Source organism: Phyllostomus discolor, chromosome 5 (assembly GCF_004126475.2).
Source record: "Phyllostomus discolor isolate MPI-MPIP mPhyDis1 chromosome 5, mPhyDis1.pri.v3, whole genome shotgun sequence".
In the NCBI taxonomy this organism is placed as follows: domain Eukaryota; kingdom Metazoa; phylum Chordata; class Mammalia; order Chiroptera; family Phyllostomidae; genus Phyllostomus; species Phyllostomus discolor.
The window spans coordinates 45,359,674-45,383,544 of NC_040907.2; the positions used below are offsets into that span (position 1 = coordinate 45,359,674).

The following is a 23,871-nucleotide window of genomic DNA, read 5'->3' on the forward strand; positions in this document are numbered from 1 at the left end:
GTTTTCTCCCGCCCCGCTCCCGCTCCCGCCCTGCCCCCACATATAACGTCACAATCTAGCGACTGGGGTGCCCAGCCCAGGTGAGCACCTAAGGCTTCGCCCCCCACCATAACAAGAGCAACCAGACCGGAAAAAAAAAAGGAGAGACAGGGGGGAAAAAAAAATATGTTTTCAACAGAGCAGATCAGTCCCCCAGGACTCATCCTTTTGAGCGACCAAGAATTAGCCAATCTATCAGATGCGCAGTTCAAAACACTGGTGATCAGAAAGCTCACGGAACTGGTTGATTTTGGACGAAATTTAGATGAAAGAATGCAGATTACCATAAAACAGATGCAGGAAGACACGCAGAGGAGAGCCAATAGTGAAAGGAAGGAATATGAGTCTCAAAACAATACAGTGGACCAGAAGGAAGATAGAATCAACCAAGCAGGAAAGCATGATGAAATAAGAATTCAAAAAACTGAGGAAAAGATTAAGAGCATCCAAGACACCTTTAAACGTTCCAATATCCGAATTATAGGGGTACCAGAATCGGAAGGGGAAAAGCAACAGATTGAGCACGTATTTGAACAAATAATAAAGGAGAACTTCCCCAATCTGGCAAAGGGAACAGTCTTCCAAGAAGCTCAGAGAGCCCCAAAGAAGTTGGACCCAAGAAGAAACACACCAAGGCACATCATAATTACATTAGCCAAGGTAAAAACGAAGGAGAGAATCCTAGAAGCAGCAAGAGATCAGGGGACAGTCACCTACAAAGGAGTTCCCATCAGACTGTCAGCTGATTTCTCCAAAGAGACCTTACAGGCAAGAAGGGGCTGGAAAGAAATATTCCAAGTCATGAAAGACAAGGACCTACATCCCAGATTGCTCTATCCAGCAAAGCTCTCATTTAGAATGGAAGGGCAGATAAAGTGCTTCTCAGATAAGGTCAAGTTAAAGGAGTTCATCATCACCAAGCCCTTATTTTATGAAATGCTAAAGGGACTTATCTAAGAAAAGAAGATAAAGAAAAGACATGTATAGTAAAAGGACAGCAAACTCACAAATATCAACAACCACACCTAAAGCAAAACCAAAAGAAACTAAGTAAACAACTAGAATAGGAACAGAACCACAGAAATAGAGGGCACATGGAGGGTTAGCAGCAGAGGGGTGGGAGGAGGAGAGAGGGGGAAAAGGTATAGAGAATAGAATGTAGGTTGAAAATAGATAGGGGGAGGGCAAGAATAGCACGGGAAATGTAGAAACTAAAGAACTCATAAGTATGACACATGGACATGAATTAAAGGGGGAAATGTGGGTGGGAGGGGGGTACAGGGTGGAGGGGAGAGAAGGGGGGAAATGGGACAACTGTAATAGCATAATCAATAAAATATATTAAAAAAATAAAATAAAATAAAACAAAACAAAACAAAAAGATTAAAAAGCAAAATAACATGATTGTCTCAATGAATGTAAAAAAAACATGATAAAGTTCAACAAGTATTCATGATTAAAAAACAAAACTCTTAGCAAACTAGGAACAGACTAGGACTTCCATAATATAATGAGGGTATTTTAAAAAATATATAGCACATTGGTTTAAGAATGAAGTGTTGCAAGTTTCCCCTTTAAAGATGCCAACTATCACTTCTATTCAACGTTATATTGAAGGCTCTATCCAGTAAAATAAGTTATAAAAGAAATGAAAGGAGGAAATGAGACTGCCGTTATTCACAGATGATTGTGTATGTAACAATAAGAAATCTATGCATGTCATTAGTTTAACGATTTTGCTGGAAATAAATATTATTGTACAAAATCAAATCTACTTCCGCATAAAAGCAATCAACAGTTACAAAATAGAATTTTTAAAAATTCTCACCTGAGGATATGTTCATTGATTTTTAGAGAAAAGGAAGGGAAGGAGAAAGGGAAGGAGGGAGGGAAGGAGAAGGAGAAGAAGGAGAAGGAGAAGGAGGAGAAGGAGGAGGAGAGACAGACAGACAGACAGAAACAATGATCAGCTGCCTCCTGTATGGGTCCCAACCAGGGGTCAAATGCACAACCTAGATATGTGCCCTCATCAGAAATTGAACACAACCTTTTGATGCACCCGACAACACTTTAATCAACTGTGCCACGTAGCCAGGGGAGAAAATGGAATTTTTGAAAAACATTTTTATAAGAATATAAGATTATATATAAATATGTTATTTTATTTATAGTATAATAATATATCAAAAATATGAAGGAGCAAAAATACATTTACAAACTATGTACTAAACCTCTTTGGTGAAAACTATAAAAGTTTATGTATTCATGGATATTACAGAAGATCTAAATAGTGGAGACATCTATCATATTCAAGGATTAGGAGACCCAACAGTCTAAACATATTAGTGTTTCTCCAAAATTAATCCACAGATGCAATACAATTTCAATCAAAATCCCAATAGGTTCATTGGCTTTCATTTATTTTAGTGGAACTTCTTATTTTAGGGGATTATAAAATTTATGTAGAAATAGAAAGGACCAAGAATTAAGCAAGAAATTTTAAAAAAATGCGTAAGGACTTTCTCTACAAGATAGACCATATAGAGGTAGTACTCCAGGGCAATAGAAAAAATAATCTTTTAATAAATGATATTGAGATGATTTGGTATAATATATAAATAGGCTTATATCTATATAAGTCTACTAATAAATGATATTGAGATGAGTTGGTATAATAAATAGACATATTTATATATAGATATATATAAATCTAATATTTATATATATAATAAATATATATATTTACATATACTTATATTTATATAAGTCTATTTATAGACTTATATTTATATATTATATAAATGCAAACATATATTTATAAATCTATAAATATAAATGTTATATAAATGTTATGTATTTATAAATCTATAAATATAAACATAATGTAAATATATATTATAAATATAAATATCCAGGGGAACCTGGATCCCCCAAATTCCACTGTGCATAAAAATCAATTCCCTGTAGATTTTTAAATTGTATATAAAAGGAAAAAAAACATTTTTAAATAACATAAGGGAAAGCCTTCAAATTCTTGGAATAGGGAAAAAATTTTAAAAATAAGATACAAAAAATACTAGGAAAAGACTGACAAATAAAAGTATTTTAAAATAAAACACTCTAGTCCTGGCTGGTGTGGCTCAGTAGATTGAGCGCGGGCTGTGAACTAAAGGGTCACTGATTTGATTCCCAGTCAGGACACATGCCTGGGTTACTGGTCAGGTCCCCAGTCGGGGGGATGTGAGAGGCAACCACACATTGATGTTTCTCTCCCTCTCTTCCCCCACCTCTATAAATAAATAAATAAATAAATAAAGCCTTAAAAAATAAGATACTCTAATCATCAAATTTATTATTAAGTGTGTGAAAAAACAAGGCACATAAGATATATGAAACACTTATAACTGACAACAGGTTTGATCAAGAACATATAAACAAAGGCAGACAACCCAATGTAAAATGGGCAAAATACTCCTGACACTTTAAAAGAGAAAATCCAAATGGCCAAGATACATATGAAAAAAGTGTGCATCATCATAAGTCATCAGGGAAATGAACTACAACTATAAATTACCAGACCGACAAAAGTTGAAAAGTCTGAAAATTCTAAGTGAAGATGAACACATGAAAGAAAGGAAACTCTCATTGGTGCAAGTGTAAACTGAGATGAGCCCTTCTGAAAACACCCTCCAGCATAGCTGATACAGCTGAAGGAACACATGTTATATGACCCAGCAAATCCCACTCCTAGGAAATACCCTAAATAACAGTACATACATGCACAATAGATACATATAAAAGAATATATAGCATTGCTATTTGTAATACCCAAAGATCAGAAACCATCCATGCACCTATTAACAGAATGGGTAAATAATCTGATCTATAGTCAGATAATGGACTATCATACAGAAATAAAATCAGTGAATTATAGCAACAATTTGTAACCTGGATAAATATTAAACACACAATGTGAAACTAAACTATAAAATTCAGGGATACAAACCTAGATGGTAAAACTCTAAACAAAATTAAGCAATTACTTCATTAGTCAGGATAATGGGAGCCTGGTAAATAGCTGTGGTGGAGAAAAGCATGCTAAAGATTTTAAAAGGTAGTCCATGTTCTATATTTTGTCCTAAGTGGTAACTACAAAGGTGTTATATTTTGTACCTTGTACACTTATGTTTCATATACTTTTCCATATGCCATATATTTCACAAAAAGAAAAGCTTAAAAAATGAAAAAGTCAATAAAATTGAAAATAGTGGTCACTTTGAGGGGAGAGATGGAGCATACTGAGGGCAGACTGGGAACTTCTAAAGTACTTGTAATGTGCTATTTCTGAAGATGGGTGGTAGGTATACCACTCTTTCTTCTATTACTTTACTTTAACTGAACATGTCCTTTATATATTTTTCTGTACATATAATATCAAAAGTACAAAAAAAAAAGAAAAATTGGTAACTTAAAATTCATCAAAGATAAACATTTTTGCACTTTAAACGACACCATCAATAAAGTGAAAACAGCTCTGGCTAAAATGGCTCAGTGCACTGAGTGCTGGCCTGTGAACCAAAGGGTTGCCTTCCATTCCCAGTCAGGACACATGCCTGCATTGCAGGCCACGTCCCCAGTGGGAGGTGCTCAAGAAGTCTAATTGATGTGATCTCACACATGATGTTTCTCTCCCTCTCTTTATCCCTCCCTTCCTCTCTCTCTGAAAATAAGTAAATAAAATGTTAAAAAAAAAAGTCAAAATGATAATCCACAGAAAAGGAGAAAATATATGAAATCATATATATGGACGTTGTACCTAGAATATATAGAAAACTCAGGTCAGTAACAAAAAGATGGATAACACACTTTTCAAATGGCAAAGGATTTGAATGGACTTGTATCTAAACGAGATAGATATACAGAAAGATGTGCCAATAATCAGATAAACAGGTGCTCAACACTGTTAAGGTACATATTAAGGAAATACAAATCAAAACCACAGTGAGATGCCACTTCATACCCACCCAAGTGGCTCTAATACAAAAAAAAAAAAAAAGAGAAGATAAGTGTAGGTGAGGATTTAGAGAAACAGGAACCTTTTATTCATAGCTAATGAGAATGTAAAATGGTGCAGCCACTTTGAAAAGAGTTTAGAAGTTTCCCAAAACGTTAACCATAGAGACGCCACACCACCCAGAAAATCCACACCTACCTAAGAAAAACAAGAACCCATGTGCACACAAAGACATATCTACAATGCTCACAGCAGCACATCCCAACTGCCAAAAAGTAGAAATAATCCAAATGTTCCACTGATAAATGGTTAAAATATGGTATAACAATACAAAGGAAAACTATTTCTTTGGCAATAAAAAAAAGTACTGATACATGTGATAACATGGGTGAACCTCAAAAACATTATGCTTAGTGAAAGAAGTCAGACACAAAAGATTACAGTGTATAATTCCATTTATACAACATATCCAAAATAGGTAAACCTATACAGACAAAAATGGATTAGTTGCTGCCTCGGGCTGAGGCTCAGGAAATAGGGAGTAAGGCTAACAGGCCTAAGGGTTCTCACTGGGGTTATGGAAAGGTTCTAAAATTAGATTGCAGTGACAGCTCTGCAACTCTGTAAATATGTTAAAAACCATGAAACTGTACATTGAAAATGGGTGAATCTTTTGATATGTAAATTATCCCTGTAAAACCTTTTTTAAAAAAGTTGTCAAGTAGGACAGATTCCACAAATGTTGCATTCTTCTGAAAGAAAGTCATTCAAAATTTTTAGAGCTTCATCTTGCTCTATTGGCAATTTGTTTCCATACCACCATATCCTTCCCTCTTTAAGGGGGAAAATTACACGGGCAGAGCAAATATTAATTTTTTTAAACATGAAAATGTATAAGTCTTCACAGATTAAAAATATCTCATTGCTAAACAACTGAGAATATTTCTTAGGGCTGATTAAGATTAAAATGGCTTTAAAAAACAAAATAGGCTACATAACAAGACAACTTTCAAATTTCTGAATGACAGAAGACAAAGCTTTATACCACAAACCAAGCCAGAGTACGGTACTTCTGCATCAGCTAAGACAATAAATAATCGAGTTACTTAAGAGTACATCCTTGTAAATATCTGTCTTTCCAGAAAAAAACTTCTGTAGGAGGGTTGTTTTTACCGTTGATGTGAGGAGGAAACTGCCAGGCCTTGTTAGTTGAGGAACTGAGGTTCCTGCAATTGCCATGGCAACTGTCTGGCTTATCATGCTTCCATTCTCACTTTCATAATCATCAGTGGCTATACAAATTGGTCTTCCTCGTTGATTGTGAGTTTCTAGAAGAAATAATCCAAAAATAAAAAAATGAAGCTTCTGTTTAGCTTTAGTTATTGAGCATGCAATTCCTTTTCCTATTCTCTACTACTCTTAAAAAAACCCTGTTAATATGTAGTATTTATCCTTAGAGTTACTTCTTTTAAACAATATTTTCAGTAATTTAAACACCAATTCATTCCTAGAGTAATAATTTATAGTTTTGTAGTGAACTTTACCTTGCTAGTAAAAGAAGATACAATAATTTAAACATTTTTGCCTTCAAGTAAGGAAATCCATTTAGTGATTAAAATACTGGAAAAATTACTCAACTATCAGTACTTTACAGACAAGGAGTTGGTTATTTTTGTATCACCAGCACCTAGTGAAGTTCTTAATACATATTAGGTAGTAAATGTTTGTTTTTATTTTTACTGAACTGGAAGTATTTTTATCAAGTTAATAGCTAGTTTAAATGCATCCTACAGTATCTTCTTTAGAGCAAATGAAGGATTTCAAGTAAATTCTAAATATGAAAACAACAGCAAAAATTTATGGGTCCTAATTTTTAAAAAGCAACAAAACATCTTATTAACCCATCTTATTGCTAAAATTAGGTTTAGCAATAAACCTAATTTTTTTATTCAGGTGAATATTCATTTTAAATTATATTTATATGAATAAAACTGACACTGAGAGTAGTAGTCAGCTTTTAGGTTTTCTTGTATTTTTTTTTTTAGAGGAACAGAAAGTACACAAAATTCTATTTCCTAACAAGTAGGAATAGAAATACTATACAATTATTATTTTAAATTGTCATTAGAAACTACTTATAGAAAATTTGCAGTGGATTTTCTCACATTGTGAAAAGATTTTTAGTGATAGTTAGGTATTTACAGTCAACTTATATCAGTGTACCTTTCCTTATATTTCTCTTCTTAAAATAAGATCTTTACTCTCAAGAAAATTTCTAACACTTTTAGATATTGAGGTTTGCCTTTAAAATCCGTCTCAGAGAGACTGAGTACCTGTAAAATCATACAGCTGAGGAACAGTCTCCATGATGATGCCGATCAGAGGGAGATACAACATGGCCACCCGCGCCTTTATCTGGGGGTCAGAGTACCGTGGGTCGGAGTCATGACTGGATAGTAAATTGTGTACCATATTGATGACTTTCTTATGCAATCCAAACAGTCTATTTAAAAAAGAAGATGGAGGAAAAGACGCAGTAAGATCAAAGAGATTAGTTAATACCTTTAAAACAAACAGTAAGCCATGGAACCAAATCAATTTGTTCAACTTAACTTTGCCCCATATTGGTATGTATTTCTATAAGCACACTTTTCATTTTAAATTTAATAAATGTCTGCATAAATAAGAACTGAAGTAAAATAAATCTTATACAAATTCACTTAGGAGTAAACCTGGATACTTTTATATTAACTCCATATTAGTGCATTTAATATTAGATAAGAGCAGTTATGGTTATATTTTAAAGCAGAAAAAAAAGAGGAAAATTTTAAGTAGCTATAAATTTTATTTGATCAAATGAAATATTTTCATATTTACCAAAGTAAACTTTTATTTCCTTTTTCCAAAAGAACAATTCTCTACCCACTGGATTATGTAGTCCACAGGCTGGGGTTGCCTTTAACATCTATTTAAACTAAACTTTCTCGCTCATTTACCTCACTTGGGCTCTTACCACTTTCCTAGAATTCCAGTCACTTGCATTTCTACTGGGTTAATATACTAGAGCAAGGGCCACTCTTCACACTTTTTTTTTGTTTGCCTCTCTTCTTAAACTGAAGGCACTCTGACTATGCGAACAATTCCAATTAAAAATCCATCCAACTTCAACTGGCCCTTCATGCTGTATTTGGCACCAGTTTCAGATCTCAGTCTCTCTCCTTAAGTCTCTCACCATCAATCTCAGCAACAGACCTTACCTCCAACTCCTTTCTTTTAGAAAAGAAAGCCATTCCAAATTTTCTCTGGTCACACTTCCTAACACATCTTTCTTTATAGCTATAGGTTCACCTTTTCTTTTGTCTCAGAAAAAGTTGTATCTTCTCTCAGAAAGTAAATTCCCCATACGTTCAATGAATCCCATCCATTGTCAACAGCTTCAATGTCTCCCTTCATTCTTCAAATACGCCTTTCCTATCTTGAAAATATACATTCACTTGAAACTAGTTTCCTCTAGCTTATAGAGTATTTCACTTAGTGATAAGCTGTTATGATGTCCCCAATAATAAACTCACTGAATGTTAATTCTATACCAGGTGTTTCTATTTACTCCCTACAATCTACTCCCTTTCTTTATAACTAACAGTATTTGAGTGTTTACAATATGGTACTGTACTATTGTTACTGGTAGACAGTCTGTCCAGAATACCAGGAAGTCTCCCCCCACTGGCCAAGATGCAGTATGGGTGGTAGGTTATTACATTGAGTGTGTAAAAGGCTAGCCAAGATAATTAGGTAAGAACAAGCCTTCCCCACTTCTGGTACCAAATTAAAGGTGGGACCAGAGGAAGACAGGCACATGCACCATAGAAGTCAAATGGTGCAGGGAGAGGTGCTGGACCAAAGAGGCCTGTCGGTTTAGCCTGGAGAAAAAAGAGATTGGTTGGGAGGTGGACTCAACTGAAGCATGAAAGTGCCTGGTCCATCCCATACCCAAACTAATATAATCCAAGGAGAACAAAGAAATGCTCTCTTGCTAGTGGCTCGCTTGCTCATGACCTGCAACTGCATGGGGCAACTGGCCTGTTCTCTCATGGGCCACGTGGCCTTAGCAGCCACATGGCCCATGGCTTACAGGAGGGAATCCCTCTCTCACCAACCTGGTGACGCCTTTGCTGGAGCATTTGTTTGCTCTCTCTCAGGTGCACATGACCTTGTAGCCCTAGCAGCCACATAGCCCATGGTCACATGAACCCCACACACAGGCTCCAGGCAGGGAGCTTCACACAGACAGGAGCCGGGAACAAGCTAAACTAAGTACCTGGATGACTGCTTAGGAACTGCCGATGGGCTTTAGAGGACTGCACTTCAAAATGGAACAGAAACCCTGGACACTGCCTTCTGTCTTGGTTTTGTGGAGGACATGAGCTTTGAGACTCTGCCATTCTCCCAGACAGCAAAGCACCTGAATAAAACCTCCTTCCTTTAACTCCCGCATCTGCCTCATGAGTTTGGCTTTTGTGGTGACAGGCATCCAAATCTCTGTTTTGTGTTTTTGGTTGGTTACACTAGTTTCATCATTTAATAGCTAAATGATTTTTTTGACGATACTTAACCTCTGTGTCCTTATCTATGTATGAGGATAATTACCTACCAAATGTGGTTGCGAAAATTTATATAATTTATGCAACATGCCTAATACCATGCCTTGTATATTGCCTTCCTCAGTGAATATAATATTAGCTTTTATCTCCTTTAAAATAATATAGATTTAAAAGCTGGAATTTAAAACTAAGGAGTTTTACTCCAGAGCCCCTGATCTTATCTGCCATTTTATATAGCTGCCTATGAAGCATAATTGGAGATTCTTCTCCCTTCCAGATTTTTATTCAGAAAGTATATTTTTAAACACCATCAAGAACCACATCTCATGAACATATTTCATTTTTTAGCTTTCTACTTGACACTTTGTAATCATGCATCTTCTCGATATTTCCTCCCCTTCCTCATACTATTATTCCTCTCGAGTTTCAGATTCTGGTCATTTGCTCTTTATGCTCCCTGTTTCTACTTCGTGTATTACCAGTGATGACTCCCAAACTTGGACGTGTATTCCTTACATCTTAGCAGCTATCAACTCTAGACTTCAGTCTATCTATGCTCTACCCATCATCTTCACAAAGCCTTCTTGTATGTCTACATTCCTCAGTCACATGCCGTAATTAAATATACACTTACGCGGGATCTGTAATATCCTAGTCTAGAGGTTGGAGATAAGACATTGCCCTGTACTTAAAAAACTCGTTTTAGTAAGGGAGGAACAGACAGAAAAATAATAATTCAATGTCCCAAATGTTATAATACAGATGTTAACCTTCTACAGAACCATGTCTATACTACAAAATTAGCATTTAATCATAGTGTACTGTTTCAGTCTTAACTTTCTTCCTATAATGAAAGTTTCTAGAGAAGAAATCTGTGATCAATATTAGAACACATTATTGCCACTCAAAGAATTTTTCTTGATTACTTAGCAAGCTGATAGGATAAAAAAGAAAAGCATTCCTCTCAAGGATTTTATCTAAGACAATTATATTTTATCTATATACCACTAAAGAATGTGTAACTTAGAAATGAGATGCAAGTCTCTTACGGTCAATCATCCATTCATTAAATTAACATAGGCTTATCAAGTGTCCACTTTGTACCAGACACAGTTCTAAGGCATTGGGAATACAGCAGTAGGCAAGGAAGACAAAAAGCCTGTTCTGTGAGCTCACATTCTAAGGGAGGAGACAGATAAGCAAACTCCAGATAGGAGCAAGTTGTAGAAAACAAAAGAGGATTACAAGATTGAGAATGGTTGTGGTGGGCTACACAACTATAATTTAGCCATGGCCAACAAAAGCCTCATTGAGAGAATGATGTTTGAGTGGAGACCTGAAGAATCACAAAGAGGAAATGGGTATGTGAAGATCTGTGGGCAATTTGAGCATTGCTTCAGATGGAGAAAAATCCAAGTGCAAAGGACCTAGGGTGTAACAAATCTGGCACATTAGAGAAACAGAAAGAAGGCCAGGATGGCTAGGTTTCAGTAGGTGAGGAGGGAAGAGTATGGTAAAAGTAGGTAACAGTTAGATATACAGGGCTTTGAAGACCATTATTAAAAGTTTGGATTTTAAGTGCCAGTTTTAAAGCATACATTCAAAATGAAGACTTTAAAGCAAGAAGAGAAATAATCTGATTCTCATTTCTGAAAGATCATTCAGGCTGCTGTGTGGAAAAGGATTTTAGGGAGGAAAGAGTGGAAATGTAATTAGGAAAGTAGCAGTGAGGATGCAGAGAAGAGGCTGAACTTGGGATATATTTTGGAGGTAGTACCTGTGGAATTTGCTAATGGACTGGGAGTAGGAAACAGTGGAAAAAGAAAGAAATAAGCAGCAGTAAAAACTAAGAATATAACCCTGTATACCACTATTTAAAGCTCTTCCCGTATCTTGCTTGACTGAATAGACAAAGAAAAGGTGATACTGGACACAATTACCATTGCTTTCTGGACTTTATAGAAAATCTTTCCAAGTGTCAAAGACCAAACACATTCTAGCTTGAAGAGGTAAAAAAAAGCATAAAAAATTCTTTCAGAACAATATAGGATGAAAATTCTTTCGTCCTATATTGTTCCACAGAAATGTAACAAACCTATTTTAATAGAATTGATCGTTCACATGAAAAATAAAAACCTCATTGCAAAAACAGCTGACTACTAGAATTCTTTTTTATATCAGACACTGCTGAACAACTATTCATTTACTTCCATGTACTTCCCATCGTCCTTCATAGGAGAAGTGGATTATTTTCAGATATACATTCCTCCCCCCTATGACACAGAAGAAGGTGACTGCATTCCATTTCAGTAGTAGATCCTAATTAGACTAGCCCTGCTACTTAAAGCAGCCAGTTGGCAGACCTGTTTTGTTACCAGACTGAGAACAGATAAATGTTAATCAATTCATTGCTTCCTTAATTGAGGCCTACAAAAAAAAGTCATAGGAGCTAAACGAAGTCATAGGAGCTAAACGCTGTGTTTAGTGACATAGTTGATTCACAACGATCTTGTGCTCTGTAAAAACCCCATGAATGGATACCAGCCTAAGCACCACATTTGAATAGGACTGATCCAATCTGCCCAGCACCCTGTTGCCGCTCTGGTGACTGCAACAGGACAGGAGAGGCAAGTGAGCCAAACCAGTATGAAGAAAGGTTTGCATTGCACACTTGGGAAGAGGGTTTTGCCCTCTTTCTCCTGCTAGACATGAACAAGTAAGAATTTCATCTGAATTGCCAGGGAGAGCTATCTTGTAGTTATAAGAGACACAGCCTTAGGGACACAGCATCTAATAGAGGTAAGAGATATAAAGAACCAGAACCCTCATTAACATCCTTGTGCTACTGATTATACTGTTTAAAAAACTTCATTGTTCTTCCAATTATGAAATAATAAACTTCCTTCCTTTAATAAAGCCAGTATTAAGAAAGGTTTCCTGTTTCTTATAACCAAAAATATCCTGATATATCAAGTAAAAATACTGGAAATATATATTCATATGATTGACATATACCAGTTATTTTTTAAAAGCTAGTATGGTTTAGAAGTTGTTTTCAGAGCAGTTTTTCTCTAAACAATGAATCCCCTCCTGTATCCCAAATTTCATCACACGTATATGTCAAATACCAAAATATAAAGGTGGTGGCATGCAGGGATGGAAGCCCAAGAACTTCAGCCACTTAGTCTGTTCTCTCCATACCCCGATGTCTGCACTCCCCCGAGCCATCCTCTTACATGGAAACCCACGAAACAACTCTTCCAAATCCAGTGTGAACAACTACTTCTTTAAAATATATTCCTAAAATGGGGCATTGCCATAATAAAGGAGGCACTTTCATTTTCAAGATTGAGCCTTTCACAATTTACTGAACACTGATTATGGCCCTAACTGCTGCTAAGAACTTTTCAAACCTCCTCTTTCATTCCTTCCATAAATACATCAGTGGACTCTTGTAAAACCTGTGCAAAGGCATTTCCTTTTGTTCTCTGGAGCTCCCACATATGAGGTCCAATTGCATTATAAACTCCTAACTGAAAAAGAAAGTGATTATTACCCAAATGAGTCATGGTCATATAAACTTTTAAAAATAACTATTAAAGTGGAAGTAGTCTATGGGAATGCTAGACCACAACACATTGAGCTACTCCTATAAATTCAAATCACCAGACAATATACCCTTCCTTTTCTTACTATATCAGTTTCCAAAAATTCTCTAAAAGTATACATAATGTTACAAGTTTTTAAAACCTAAGGATTTTGTGTATAGGGAAATTTTTGAAATAAAATGCTGCATAGTATGGTGGTAAACGATAAATTCTCCTCACTTTTTATCAACCAACCTATGCATCTATCTACTTGAATGCACAAATATTTATGTACTTTTAAGGGGAAAAAATGCTACTGAATAAACCATGATATACCACCAATTTTAAGACAAATCTCAAATTCAAGGATGACAAAATATGAAAAAATGACTTTTGTAAAATTGATGAAATACAGAAATACCATGGGTATAGATCTTAGCAAATAGAGAAGTAGAACAGTGGGGGAAAGTATTTTTTTGAAACTTAGAAAGTTTAAGTGGACTACTTCTGTCCCATTGTCTAAAGTCAAACTGATATTCTACAAGGCAAAAATGGTCTACTCACCCTTCAGCATCAGGGTCTAAAATGACAGCCAGCTCTGTTAATACAAGTCCTGCCAAGTAATGCTGTTGGCGGAAAGGCACAGACAGTTCAAACATATTTGCAATCTTCTGGTCTTGTACATTGGTGGAAAATCCAGAACTCTGTTTGGGAGTGAGGTAGAACAAACTATAACAGATGTGCAAGACAACATCCTATAGACACAGCATTACAACAAGTATAATGTGAGCATCATCTGAAAGTGAGATAAATTTTGCCTAGGGTAATCTGTTGCCTAGGGTTTATTACAGATCATTATTAATTTTGGAGCAACTAACTGCTCTTACCTTTGGTATAAAAAAACTATGGTGAAATATACTTTTAATTATTTTCAATTTCCTTTATCTCATACTAAAACTTTCCATCTGTTTTTCTTTATTCTTTTAGCCACTTAATGTTTTAACATTATACTCTGAATAGAAAAAAAAGCAACTAAGTCTAAATAATATACAGTGTGGGGCAAAAGTAGGTTTAGAGTTGTGAATATGCAAAGTACAGAGTTTATTGTATTATTTATTAATTATTGTATTATTTCCATGTGAACAACCGTAAACCTACTTTTGCCCCATCCTGTATTATGTATTTCCTGGTGAATATAGGGAAATATTCATAGTCAAGGCTACTGGTTTCCAGAGAAATTTCAAACAGGTAAAACAGCCTCTCAGAGAAAATACTATCTCTAGAAAATACTATCATTTTATGGTCAAATTACTGAGTTTTTAAAAAGTTTTTTAATACCACAAAATAGCATCCCCCAAGATTTAGCTCGAGGCAAGAAAGTCCTCAACTTCATCCCCTCAAAACCATAATTCAAGACCATCCATGCAAGATTTCTTAAAAGAACAATAGATTTCAGATTTCTCTATGAAGAAATCCTATTCCTAATAAGTATATAAAATTCCTCTATCCTTCCTCTCCCCAAAAGAGTGAAGTCTCTGTCATATATAAGAATCTGAAAATTATGTACTGTAATTAGATGACAACGTGGGGAACAAGATAATGAAAGAAATTCTGTGTATTTCTTGGCTGAATGAGATATTTAGCAGGGAGCTACATATAAACAAATGTGTTTAAAGGTTTTAGAAACGTACCTATGCTAAATTGTACTTGACTGGGTAGCCATATCTTTGGAAGAGGATCGGGGAGGAAAGCAAATGACTAGCTTCCTCTGTTACAGGAAGAACTGTGTACTAGTCAGGTACAAGATGTGGAAGTAAGATTTTTTGCAAAGGTAAAGTGAAAAGTTATGGGTGCTTTCTGATGTTTTCCAATCTTTTTTTTTTTGAAGATTTTATTTATTTGTTTTTAGAGAGAGAAGGGAGGGGGAGAGAGAGAGAGAGAAACATAAATGTGCGGTTGCTGGGGGTCATGGCCTGCAACCGAGGCATGTACCCTGACTGGGAATCGAACCTGCGACACTTTGGTTCGCAGCCGGCGCTCAATCCACTGTGCTACACCAGCCAGGCCAATCTTTTTAAGTGAAATTTAAAATGTTCTTTCATCAAGCATCTGACATTGATCTAGACTAGAGAATTACACTAATGAATTAAAGATCTCAAAAATAAATTAAGAAGAGTTAAGATCAATTTTGACTTTAGACATTAAGAGCTTAAGGAAGCAGCTTGTTTGCTTCAGGAATCATATAGCAGGAAGAACGTTTCACTGGGAGGGAAAAATCCAGGCTTCTTTGATACTAGAATCACAAAATTCCTTAATCCCAATCTGTATGACAGGATACATGATAATTGTAATGATAACCCTTCTTTCATCTTTAGAGAAACTACTATGTATTGAAATCAATTGCCTCCCAATAAACCTATAAACACCCCTCTAGTTTTCTTTGGGTTTTCTAGATACGAGAGAGGTAGGCAGGGCTCTGTCAGACTTACACTGCAATTTTATACTTGAGCCCTTTGTGATTTTAATGCCCCTGGTATTTTGGGGAGCTGGAATTAAACAATATAATTCTTAATCAATTCCTTTGGCTGTCATATAACTTACAGTCAAAGATTAAGGAAGTATGTTAGTCATGTACTGAAGGACTGCCTGTACAGCAGGTTCCAGGAGAAATGCTTAAAAGTGTGCTCTGCTTGAGATAACAGAAAATATGGCTAATTAAGCACAAAACAATGATAGTTAAACAGTGGCAATAGTCACAGATGTCAAGTTTCTGCCTTTTGCTTTCAAGATAACATCACTGATGCACAATTATGAGATATTTTGCAGAACCCTGGTCCTTCAACTCAGCATTCCTTGTTCTCACAATATAATTTTGTGTTGCTGACATACTGTTTCTTTGTCAAGCAGGAGGTAACTTTAGGGCCCCAATGAGAATTTATGAAATTATTTTGTAGAAGCAAAGAATGTCTTCAAGATAGCTACAACCAGCTGCTGATGCCTAGGAGTCTGATAGGAAAAAGTGTTATCTGTCACTAAAGAAACATGGACTTCTCTCTCAGTTCTCTGGAACTCCCCCCACCCCACCCCCTTTCCTAGCTACACTCCTTATGTTTGTTTTTTGAGATGGATTTGAGAAATCTTGCTGTCTCAGACTCTCACTTCAATGAAATCAAACAAACATTTCTGTCTCTGAGCCCCACTGGTATCTCAATGTTCTGGCCTACTAGTGCATTGGGTACACAAACTTGAATTTTGAGAGGTAATTCTGCAATAGTTTGACTTCTTTCTCTACTAAATTATGCTTCATCCCCTTCCTTTTACTAGTATTAATCCTTAATAAATACCTTGCACCCCAAACTTCGTCTGTGTGTGTGCTTCAAGAAAACCCAACTTGTGAAAATATCTGAATATGTGAGTTTATGTAGGTAAATTCACTCACATGCACATAAATCTATAAGAGGAATACAATGCAGTGCTTAAGATCGTGGGGTCTAAAATAAACCCAACATGCAAAGTACAGTATAAGTTATATGGTCAGTAATACTGTAGTAACTATGTGTGGTATCAGATGGCTGCTAGGCTAATGGGAGTGATGACTCTGTAAGGTACGTAAATGTCTAATCACTATGTTGTACATCTGAAACTAATGTAATAATATTATATGTCAACTTCATTTGAAAAATAAATTTAAAATAAAGCTAACGTGTGTTGGTTCAAAGCCCAGCTCTGCCATTTTACTGTGTGATCTTGGCTAAGTTATTGACCTTTCTGTGTTCCAGTTCTTTCATCTGTAAAATGGGGATAGTATCAGAATTTACCTCCTAGAGTTGCTCTGAGAATTAAATGATTAATACTTACAAAGCACTTAATATAGAGACTAGTATACAGCTGTTATTCAATAATGTATGTATAACTTTTTCCAGTGTTTAAAATGCTTTTCCACAAATGTGAACTTTAAGAATATTTCTTTCACACTTTGCATACCTGAGATGTTGCAGAAGAAACAGAAGGTGATGGTGATGCTGGTGGTGTAAGCAGGCTGCAGGGCAAGTTTAATGTAACATAGTGCTCATGGCTGCAGATGATTCGCAGAAAATCTAGCCTCAAGGACACCAGGACACTTGGATTTGGTAATGAATAAAGCTTTGAAGACACCTTGTAAACATTGCATAAACAAGAGAACCAATTTAATATACCATTTCTCTATTACCAACACCAGAATGACAGATTAATGAATTAAAGAACAGTATTCATTGGGCAGCTTTGGGTTTTGTGGTTAAATAATATTATAGCTTTCTCCAGAATTACATTAAAATAAAAAAATTTGAAATATAGTATTTACTGCATATAACCACTGACTGGGGTAAAAGCCACATTGTTGTATTTCCAATATAGCATGAATATTTCCACTTTTGAAAGATGCACACATGAAGGAAAAGTATACCACCAAAATAACTTCATAAAAAAGTATGCATTATTTTTACAGTATCTTGTGTTAACCTACATTCATAATTATCTATTTGCCTATTTGCCCAGATATACCATAAACTACTTGAGGACATCCATAAACTAACTTAATAACTTTAGCATTCCTAGGGTCTAGCTCAAAGTCTGGCACATGTAGGTGGTTAATACTTGAAGAATAAAGATAGGAATGGGTTTTAGAAGCAACAGTACATGAAATTTTGGGGGCAAAGTAAAAATACATACTGTAGCAAATATTTGCAGTGAGTTGGAGCCCACACATAGTTTTAACGTCTTTATTAAAAGAAACATACAATAAAGGCATCCAATAGAACAGATCTTCAAAATTCTAAATATTAGACCATCAAATAGCATTCTTAAACAACAGTTCCCAAAAACTAATCTGTCAATCAGCTGAGAAGTGCTTCACAGCACTATATCCCACATTCCCTAGCCCCCACCCCACCAGAATTCAAACTCCTCAATAATGCTGGGATGGGCTCCAGATTTAAAAAAAAAAAAAAAAAAAATATATATATATATATATAGAGAGAGAGAGAGAGAGAGAGAGAGAGAGAGACTTTATTTATTTATTTACGGGGGTGGAGGGAAGAAACACAGGGAAAGAAACATCAACATGAGAGAGAAACATCGAGATCAGTTTTGTCTCTCATATCCCCCAACCAGGGACCAGGCCCAGAATTGAGGCATGTGCCCTGACTGAGAATCCAACTAGTGACCTTTGCTTTTCAGTACTCCACCCAACCAACTAAGCCACACCAGGCAGGGTAAACTATATATTATCCTTTTAAACCTCCTTTAAAAAGCAACTCTAGGGTGATCATACAGCTTACTAGAAAAACTGCCTATCAGATCCAATAACGAATGTTTTTCAAAAGGCAAATTTCATTAATCAGTTGAAAATTTTCAAAACAAAATCAGCTGTTTGTGGAAAAGTTCCAGGATGCTTTTAGTTTAATAAAAGCAAAATGAATGACCTTCAGGACATGGGTAAACATTTGTCTATGATTTTAAACCCTACAAAGTCCAGGGCTGCATTAGGAGGAATGCATAGCTGCTTTATATATCACTGAAGACACAAAAATGCAGTTAGTTCTTCACTTAGTATAAAAACTACTCTTGAATGGTATCTGGAGCTGCTTTACAGTTAGACTACTGACTTGATGGTGTGCTCCAGAATGGGAATTAAAGAATAATGAGTGGGCCAGTGTAGCACAAGGAAAAGCCAGCTATACTGATACCAGCTTGCCATAGCCTTGTATCTTGATTAAACAAATGTAATGTAGTTTTGCCTTAGTAATAAAACTATGCTTTTTTTTTTTAATGCCAGTATATGTATTTGTTCTTGAAGATTTCTTAACTGTACTTGTAAAAAGAGCTGTTGGGAATCCCCCTGCCTGGTTTCAGAAGGTATAACGCCCCATGGCTAAGGCTGAGTGAGAGACTTTGGGACTCTAGGCCACTAAGGAGACAGAGCTTATCTCCCTGGCAGGGTTACCTCCTCTACCACCTCTTCCCCCTTTACTTCACCCTGCTTGGCTGCGGGCAGATGACTGGTTAGCCAATGACTGGTAAGATTCCTCAAAAGAGGGATGACCTAAGATAGGCACGGCCATGAATGGGGTCCTCAGGGATGGACTTGGGGGGCTATAAAAAAAGGGGTGATAGACCCTCACCCCTCAGCTTTGACACAGCCTGAGTCCTCATTCTGTCTGCAAGAAGTCTCCTAATCTCTTGGCTGCCTTACTTCCTCTGTCTGATTTAAGTCTGAAACAATGCCAGAGGTGGGTACAGCCCTGTGCTGGAAAGGGCAGGTTCCCTGGGACAATCAGGAAGCCTAAGAAAGAAAAATCTTGTGAAACCTGCTTTGCTAATACCCTCAATTTAAATGACAAGGGTCCAAGCATGAAATAAGTTAGTTTCCCCAAGTTTTATGGCCCTTTAGCTATCTGACCTTGACTCTAAATAAGCCCTTATAGTTCTCTGAATGTTATCTATGGTTTGATCCTTACTGCCCAACAATGACTGATGCGGTTTAGTATATGCCCTGTATTCCTATGCAAATAAGCCCAATTAAAGCCCATTGAGGAACAGGCTCCCAGCCCTTCTCCTTTGGGAGAACAGCCACCTTTCGTCCCCAAGCAGATCATGTCTTGGTAGAATTATTCTCATCTGTGGCAGCTGGGGGGCCCTGAGCTCAGAGCCCTCCCACAAAGAGGAAACATAGTATTTAGGTTATTTGATTACTGATTATTACTAATTATGCATTACCTGTTTATAGCAGGTCTTCATAAGACTAAAGACAAATCCTCTGTCCATAACAGACAACAGATCATTGAGAAAAAATGCAAGACTTGTATTGAGTCTTTCAACCATTTCTGTGTCCTGAGAAACAGAATAAAAAGAAAAAACAAATAAGAGTATGAGAGTTTAATGTGAGCTTTAAAAAGATTTAACAAAAAAAATAACTCATCATTACCTTCTGAAATCGTGAAACTATGTCACTAGCAATTGTGCTGACGAGAGCAGCAATGTCATCCATAAAACGTTCTGGAAAACGAGTTTTCCTTGGTGCATCAAGTTTATCATTAAAGTATAAATGGTGCACCATGCTCTTCACCTGAAAACAGAAATAAGCCATTAGTTTAATTTCCTATGGATGCAATTAACAGTTACAGAAACTCTAAATAATACGGCTATTTTCTCAGTATGCCACATGATTTAATAGGTGGCTGAGATACAATCTTTTAGCTCCTCAAGTATTCTGAAAAGTTCACTATAATATTTTGTATATTCCAAAAAAATAACAAATAAAATATAATTCAATCACTGCATCACCTTCATAAAATTACCTTAGCTGTCAACAGGAAAAGAAAATATTATGTATGTGAAAAAAAAAATCACCCTTTAAAGTTGTTTTAAATTAAGTCTTTGCAAGACTCATTAATGTTGCCATTGCGTGTCCCCCAAGCTGTGAGCCAGCTAACTACAGGTCAGAGACCTTTACTTCCCTGTAGTGTCTCTGGTGTCTAGTATTTAGTCTCAAGTGGTAGATGCATATTAAATGTGAATCACTAAATATTAATTATAAAATATTAAGTAAAAATTAACAAAGTGATTTAAAGTTTACAAAATATTTTTGGATATAGATTCTTTTTTTTTTAAGATTTTATTTCTTTATTTTTAGAGAGGGAAGGGAGGGAGAAAGAGAGAGAGAAAAACATCAACGTGTGGTTGCTGGAGGTCATGGCCTGCAACCGAGGCATGTACCCTGACTGGGAATTGAACCTGCGACACTTTGGATATAGATTCTTATCACAGCAATGTGGTAATGGTAATAAAGATTTTAGAATCAGGGAAATTGAAGCCAAAGTTTTACAGTTAGTAACAGCAGAGCCAAGTCTTAAATGATAGCCTTTTGACTAATTTATATTTAAGAAATCTGAATATACATGTCAGAGTATCAAAAATAAGTCAAAATTATCATTTTCATCTTATATTAAAAACACAAGACCCTGGCTGTAGCTCAGTGGATTGAGTGCGGGCTGCAAACCAAAGGGCCACCAGTTCGATTTCCAGTCAGGGCACATGCCTGGGTTGTGGGCCAGGTCCCCAGTATGGGACCTGTGAGAGGCAACCACACATTGATATTTCTCTCCTTCTCTTCCCCTCTCTCTAAAAATGAATAAATAAAATCTTTTAAAAAAACACATGTAAAAAGAAACTCAAATGTAAAAAACAACAACAAAAAAACCACATGAATTACAAATTTGGTGTTTATTCTCTAGGGGAAAAATAAGTCATCATTTATGTATGGTCCCTTATTTATTTGATTAGTAAACCCTAGAAGAAATGGCTTTTTATCCTCAAATATAAGTAATATTCAATGCTGAGAATAACCCTATGACATACTCCAGAAGCTCCTTTGTTTCTTTTCTTCCTTTCTTTTAGCTATGTTGTTGATTTCTGCTTTCCAAAGTCTGAAGAGTAAGATCCTTAGTGCCAGAATGCCTGAGTTTGAAACACAGTTCTGCTATCTTCAAGCAGCACATACTTGAAGTTATTTAATCTCTCTGTGCCTTGGTAATATTCTACTTAGCCCACAGAGATAGTGCTGACACCCCGTACCCAGTTGATAAACACATATATACACAAAAGCAATAAACATTTATGTGTATATATATATATATATAATAAGATACTAACTCATTCATTTTTAATGTCAATTATTGAAATAAGCAAAAAAAAATTTTAATTGGATGTAACTGGCATTTCCCTAAGCATAAAAATATTTTTATAGCATTTCTGACCCTAAAAACAGTATCTATAAGTTCTTTTTAACTGTGTTTGGTATGAAATCTATAGTAACATCATTATACAGTAGCATGTTCAGATTAAGAATGTATCACGGGTCCTTTAAAAAATAACTAGCTTATGCAACCATCCCTAAAAAAATTAATAAAATGGGCTTCATAAATTCAACTAAATTGTGCTAAGTGTCTACAGTGTTCAATTTAGAGATACAACATATGCAACTTTGCCTTGCAGGAACATGTAAAACCGTAAGATGGACAACAGAAGAAAATTTCTAGTATAACATTATAAGCCAACACAAAAGTGTTTTCTAAGGAAAACATTATTAAAAAACATGTTTATTTTGCTCACCATTAACTCAAAAAAGAACCAGGCTTGTTGCAAAGCTGACTCCCGAACGCTGCCACTGCAAACAACCCACTGCAAAGCCAGCTCCTCATGAAAAAGCTATCCAGAAGTAAAGCCAAAGTTATTATCAAAGTCAAGTCTGTTACTAACACAAACCAAATAATAATGCAACTGCAAATGAAAATATAATGAGAATAAGCAAAATAAGGCATGTGGACCATTCAATGAGGCAGTGAGGACACCCATTAACGAAACGGCTATTTATACATGTAAGACAGTGGCATGTTGAATAGCTGCAAAAATTACATGTTATCTTGCAGTAAAATGTAATTAAAAAAAAAAGGTGGGAATAGCCTCCTAAATTGTACCTGCAAACAGAAACTAGACCAAAAACTCATAGTTAAAAATAAAATCTCGTGTGTGCCTTACATACATATTTCAATGTATGCAAATACATTAATAAACTTTGCTGGTACAATTTAGGAAGTATCTTTAAAAATTTAAACTTTGATAGACATTAATTTGCAAGTTTTACTTTTAAAGTCTTTTTATAAAAATGGCAGAAATATCCTGCCTTGTAATGGATGTACATACAAAGCATTTGCAAAGTAGTGTATTTTAATATGAAAAAGGACTAACAAAACTGTGCGTAAGGGAAGCAAATCAACATATCTTACTAAGAGTGATAATTTTTCTAACTCATCTTCCTTTTCCTGGAGATTTAAAACACAAAACAAGCAGTTACAGAAATAGAATTAAGAGCTGATACATTTGGCACTAAAATTTGATCAAATTTCAATCACTAAACTCTAAAAATGGTCAGTCTCAAAGATATAAACATTATAATAATGGAAAAGAGCCTGCACTGGAAAGGTATGCCCTAAAGGCATCAGACAAGCAGTGCATGCTCAAATGTATTTTTAAATGCAACGCAAATACCGTAACATCTCATACTGATTATGTAAAGAAATCTTGTATCTATTTAACTGCTGGAATTATTTTCCCCCTATATGGGTTGCCTTCATATGAATCTACCTTTTTAGTTGGTAAGCGTCCCGTTAATGTTTGTAAGAAACTTGACGTCTCTGTGTGCGAAGACATACGATTACAACTTCGATCCATAGCCTATGGAGTGAAGATGAATGAATGACGAGATAACATTAAAGTCTGCTGTGGATGACTTTGCCGCTCAAGGATTACATACAATATTTAAAAGTGTTTTATTGTGGTTTCAACAACCATCTATTTTGTCGCTCATCTCATTTTCACCATTTTAAGTTGTTTCAATGCATTAGAAATATCAAAATGGCTTTGAAATATTTTTAGTCTTAAAAAGATGAGTATTTAAATAATCATATAAATTCAGAGTGCTGCAAAGAATGAAACTTTTATTCGTGTGATCTATACACATGCGCACATCCAGTAAGAAAATATAAAAACATACTTCTCAACCTGTCTCAGACCAAAACAATACAAAAAAAAA

The 23,871-nt window shown here is 35.6% G+C and overlaps 1 protein-coding gene across 8 annotated transcripts in view; it reads right to left on the minus strand.

Annotated features, from left to right (window-relative positions):
- The window catches only part of DOCK7 (dedicator of cytokinesis 7), a 213,865-nt gene that overhangs the window by 46,200 nt on the left and 143,794 nt on the right, over nt 1-23,871 (minus strand). For all 8 annotated transcript variants that reach the window (XM_036026204.1, XM_036026202.1, XM_036026207.1 and 5 more), the window contains 8 exons: nt 23,424-23,513; nt 22,392-22,487; nt 20,206-20,346; nt 19,998-20,111; nt 17,226-17,396; nt 13,806-13,945; nt 7,387-7,556; nt 6,227-6,381 (listed from right to left, as the gene is read on the minus strand). In XM_036026204.1, the coding sequence (XP_035882097.1) occupies nt 6,227-6,381; nt 7,387-7,556; nt 13,806-13,945; nt 17,226-17,396; nt 19,998-20,111; nt 20,206-20,346; nt 22,392-22,487; nt 23,424-23,513 (1,077 nt within the window). The remainder of the gene's footprint in view (nt 1-6,226; nt 6,382-7,386; nt 7,557-13,805; nt 13,946-17,225; nt 17,397-19,997; nt 20,112-20,205; nt 20,347-22,391; nt 22,488-23,423; nt 23,514-23,871) is intronic.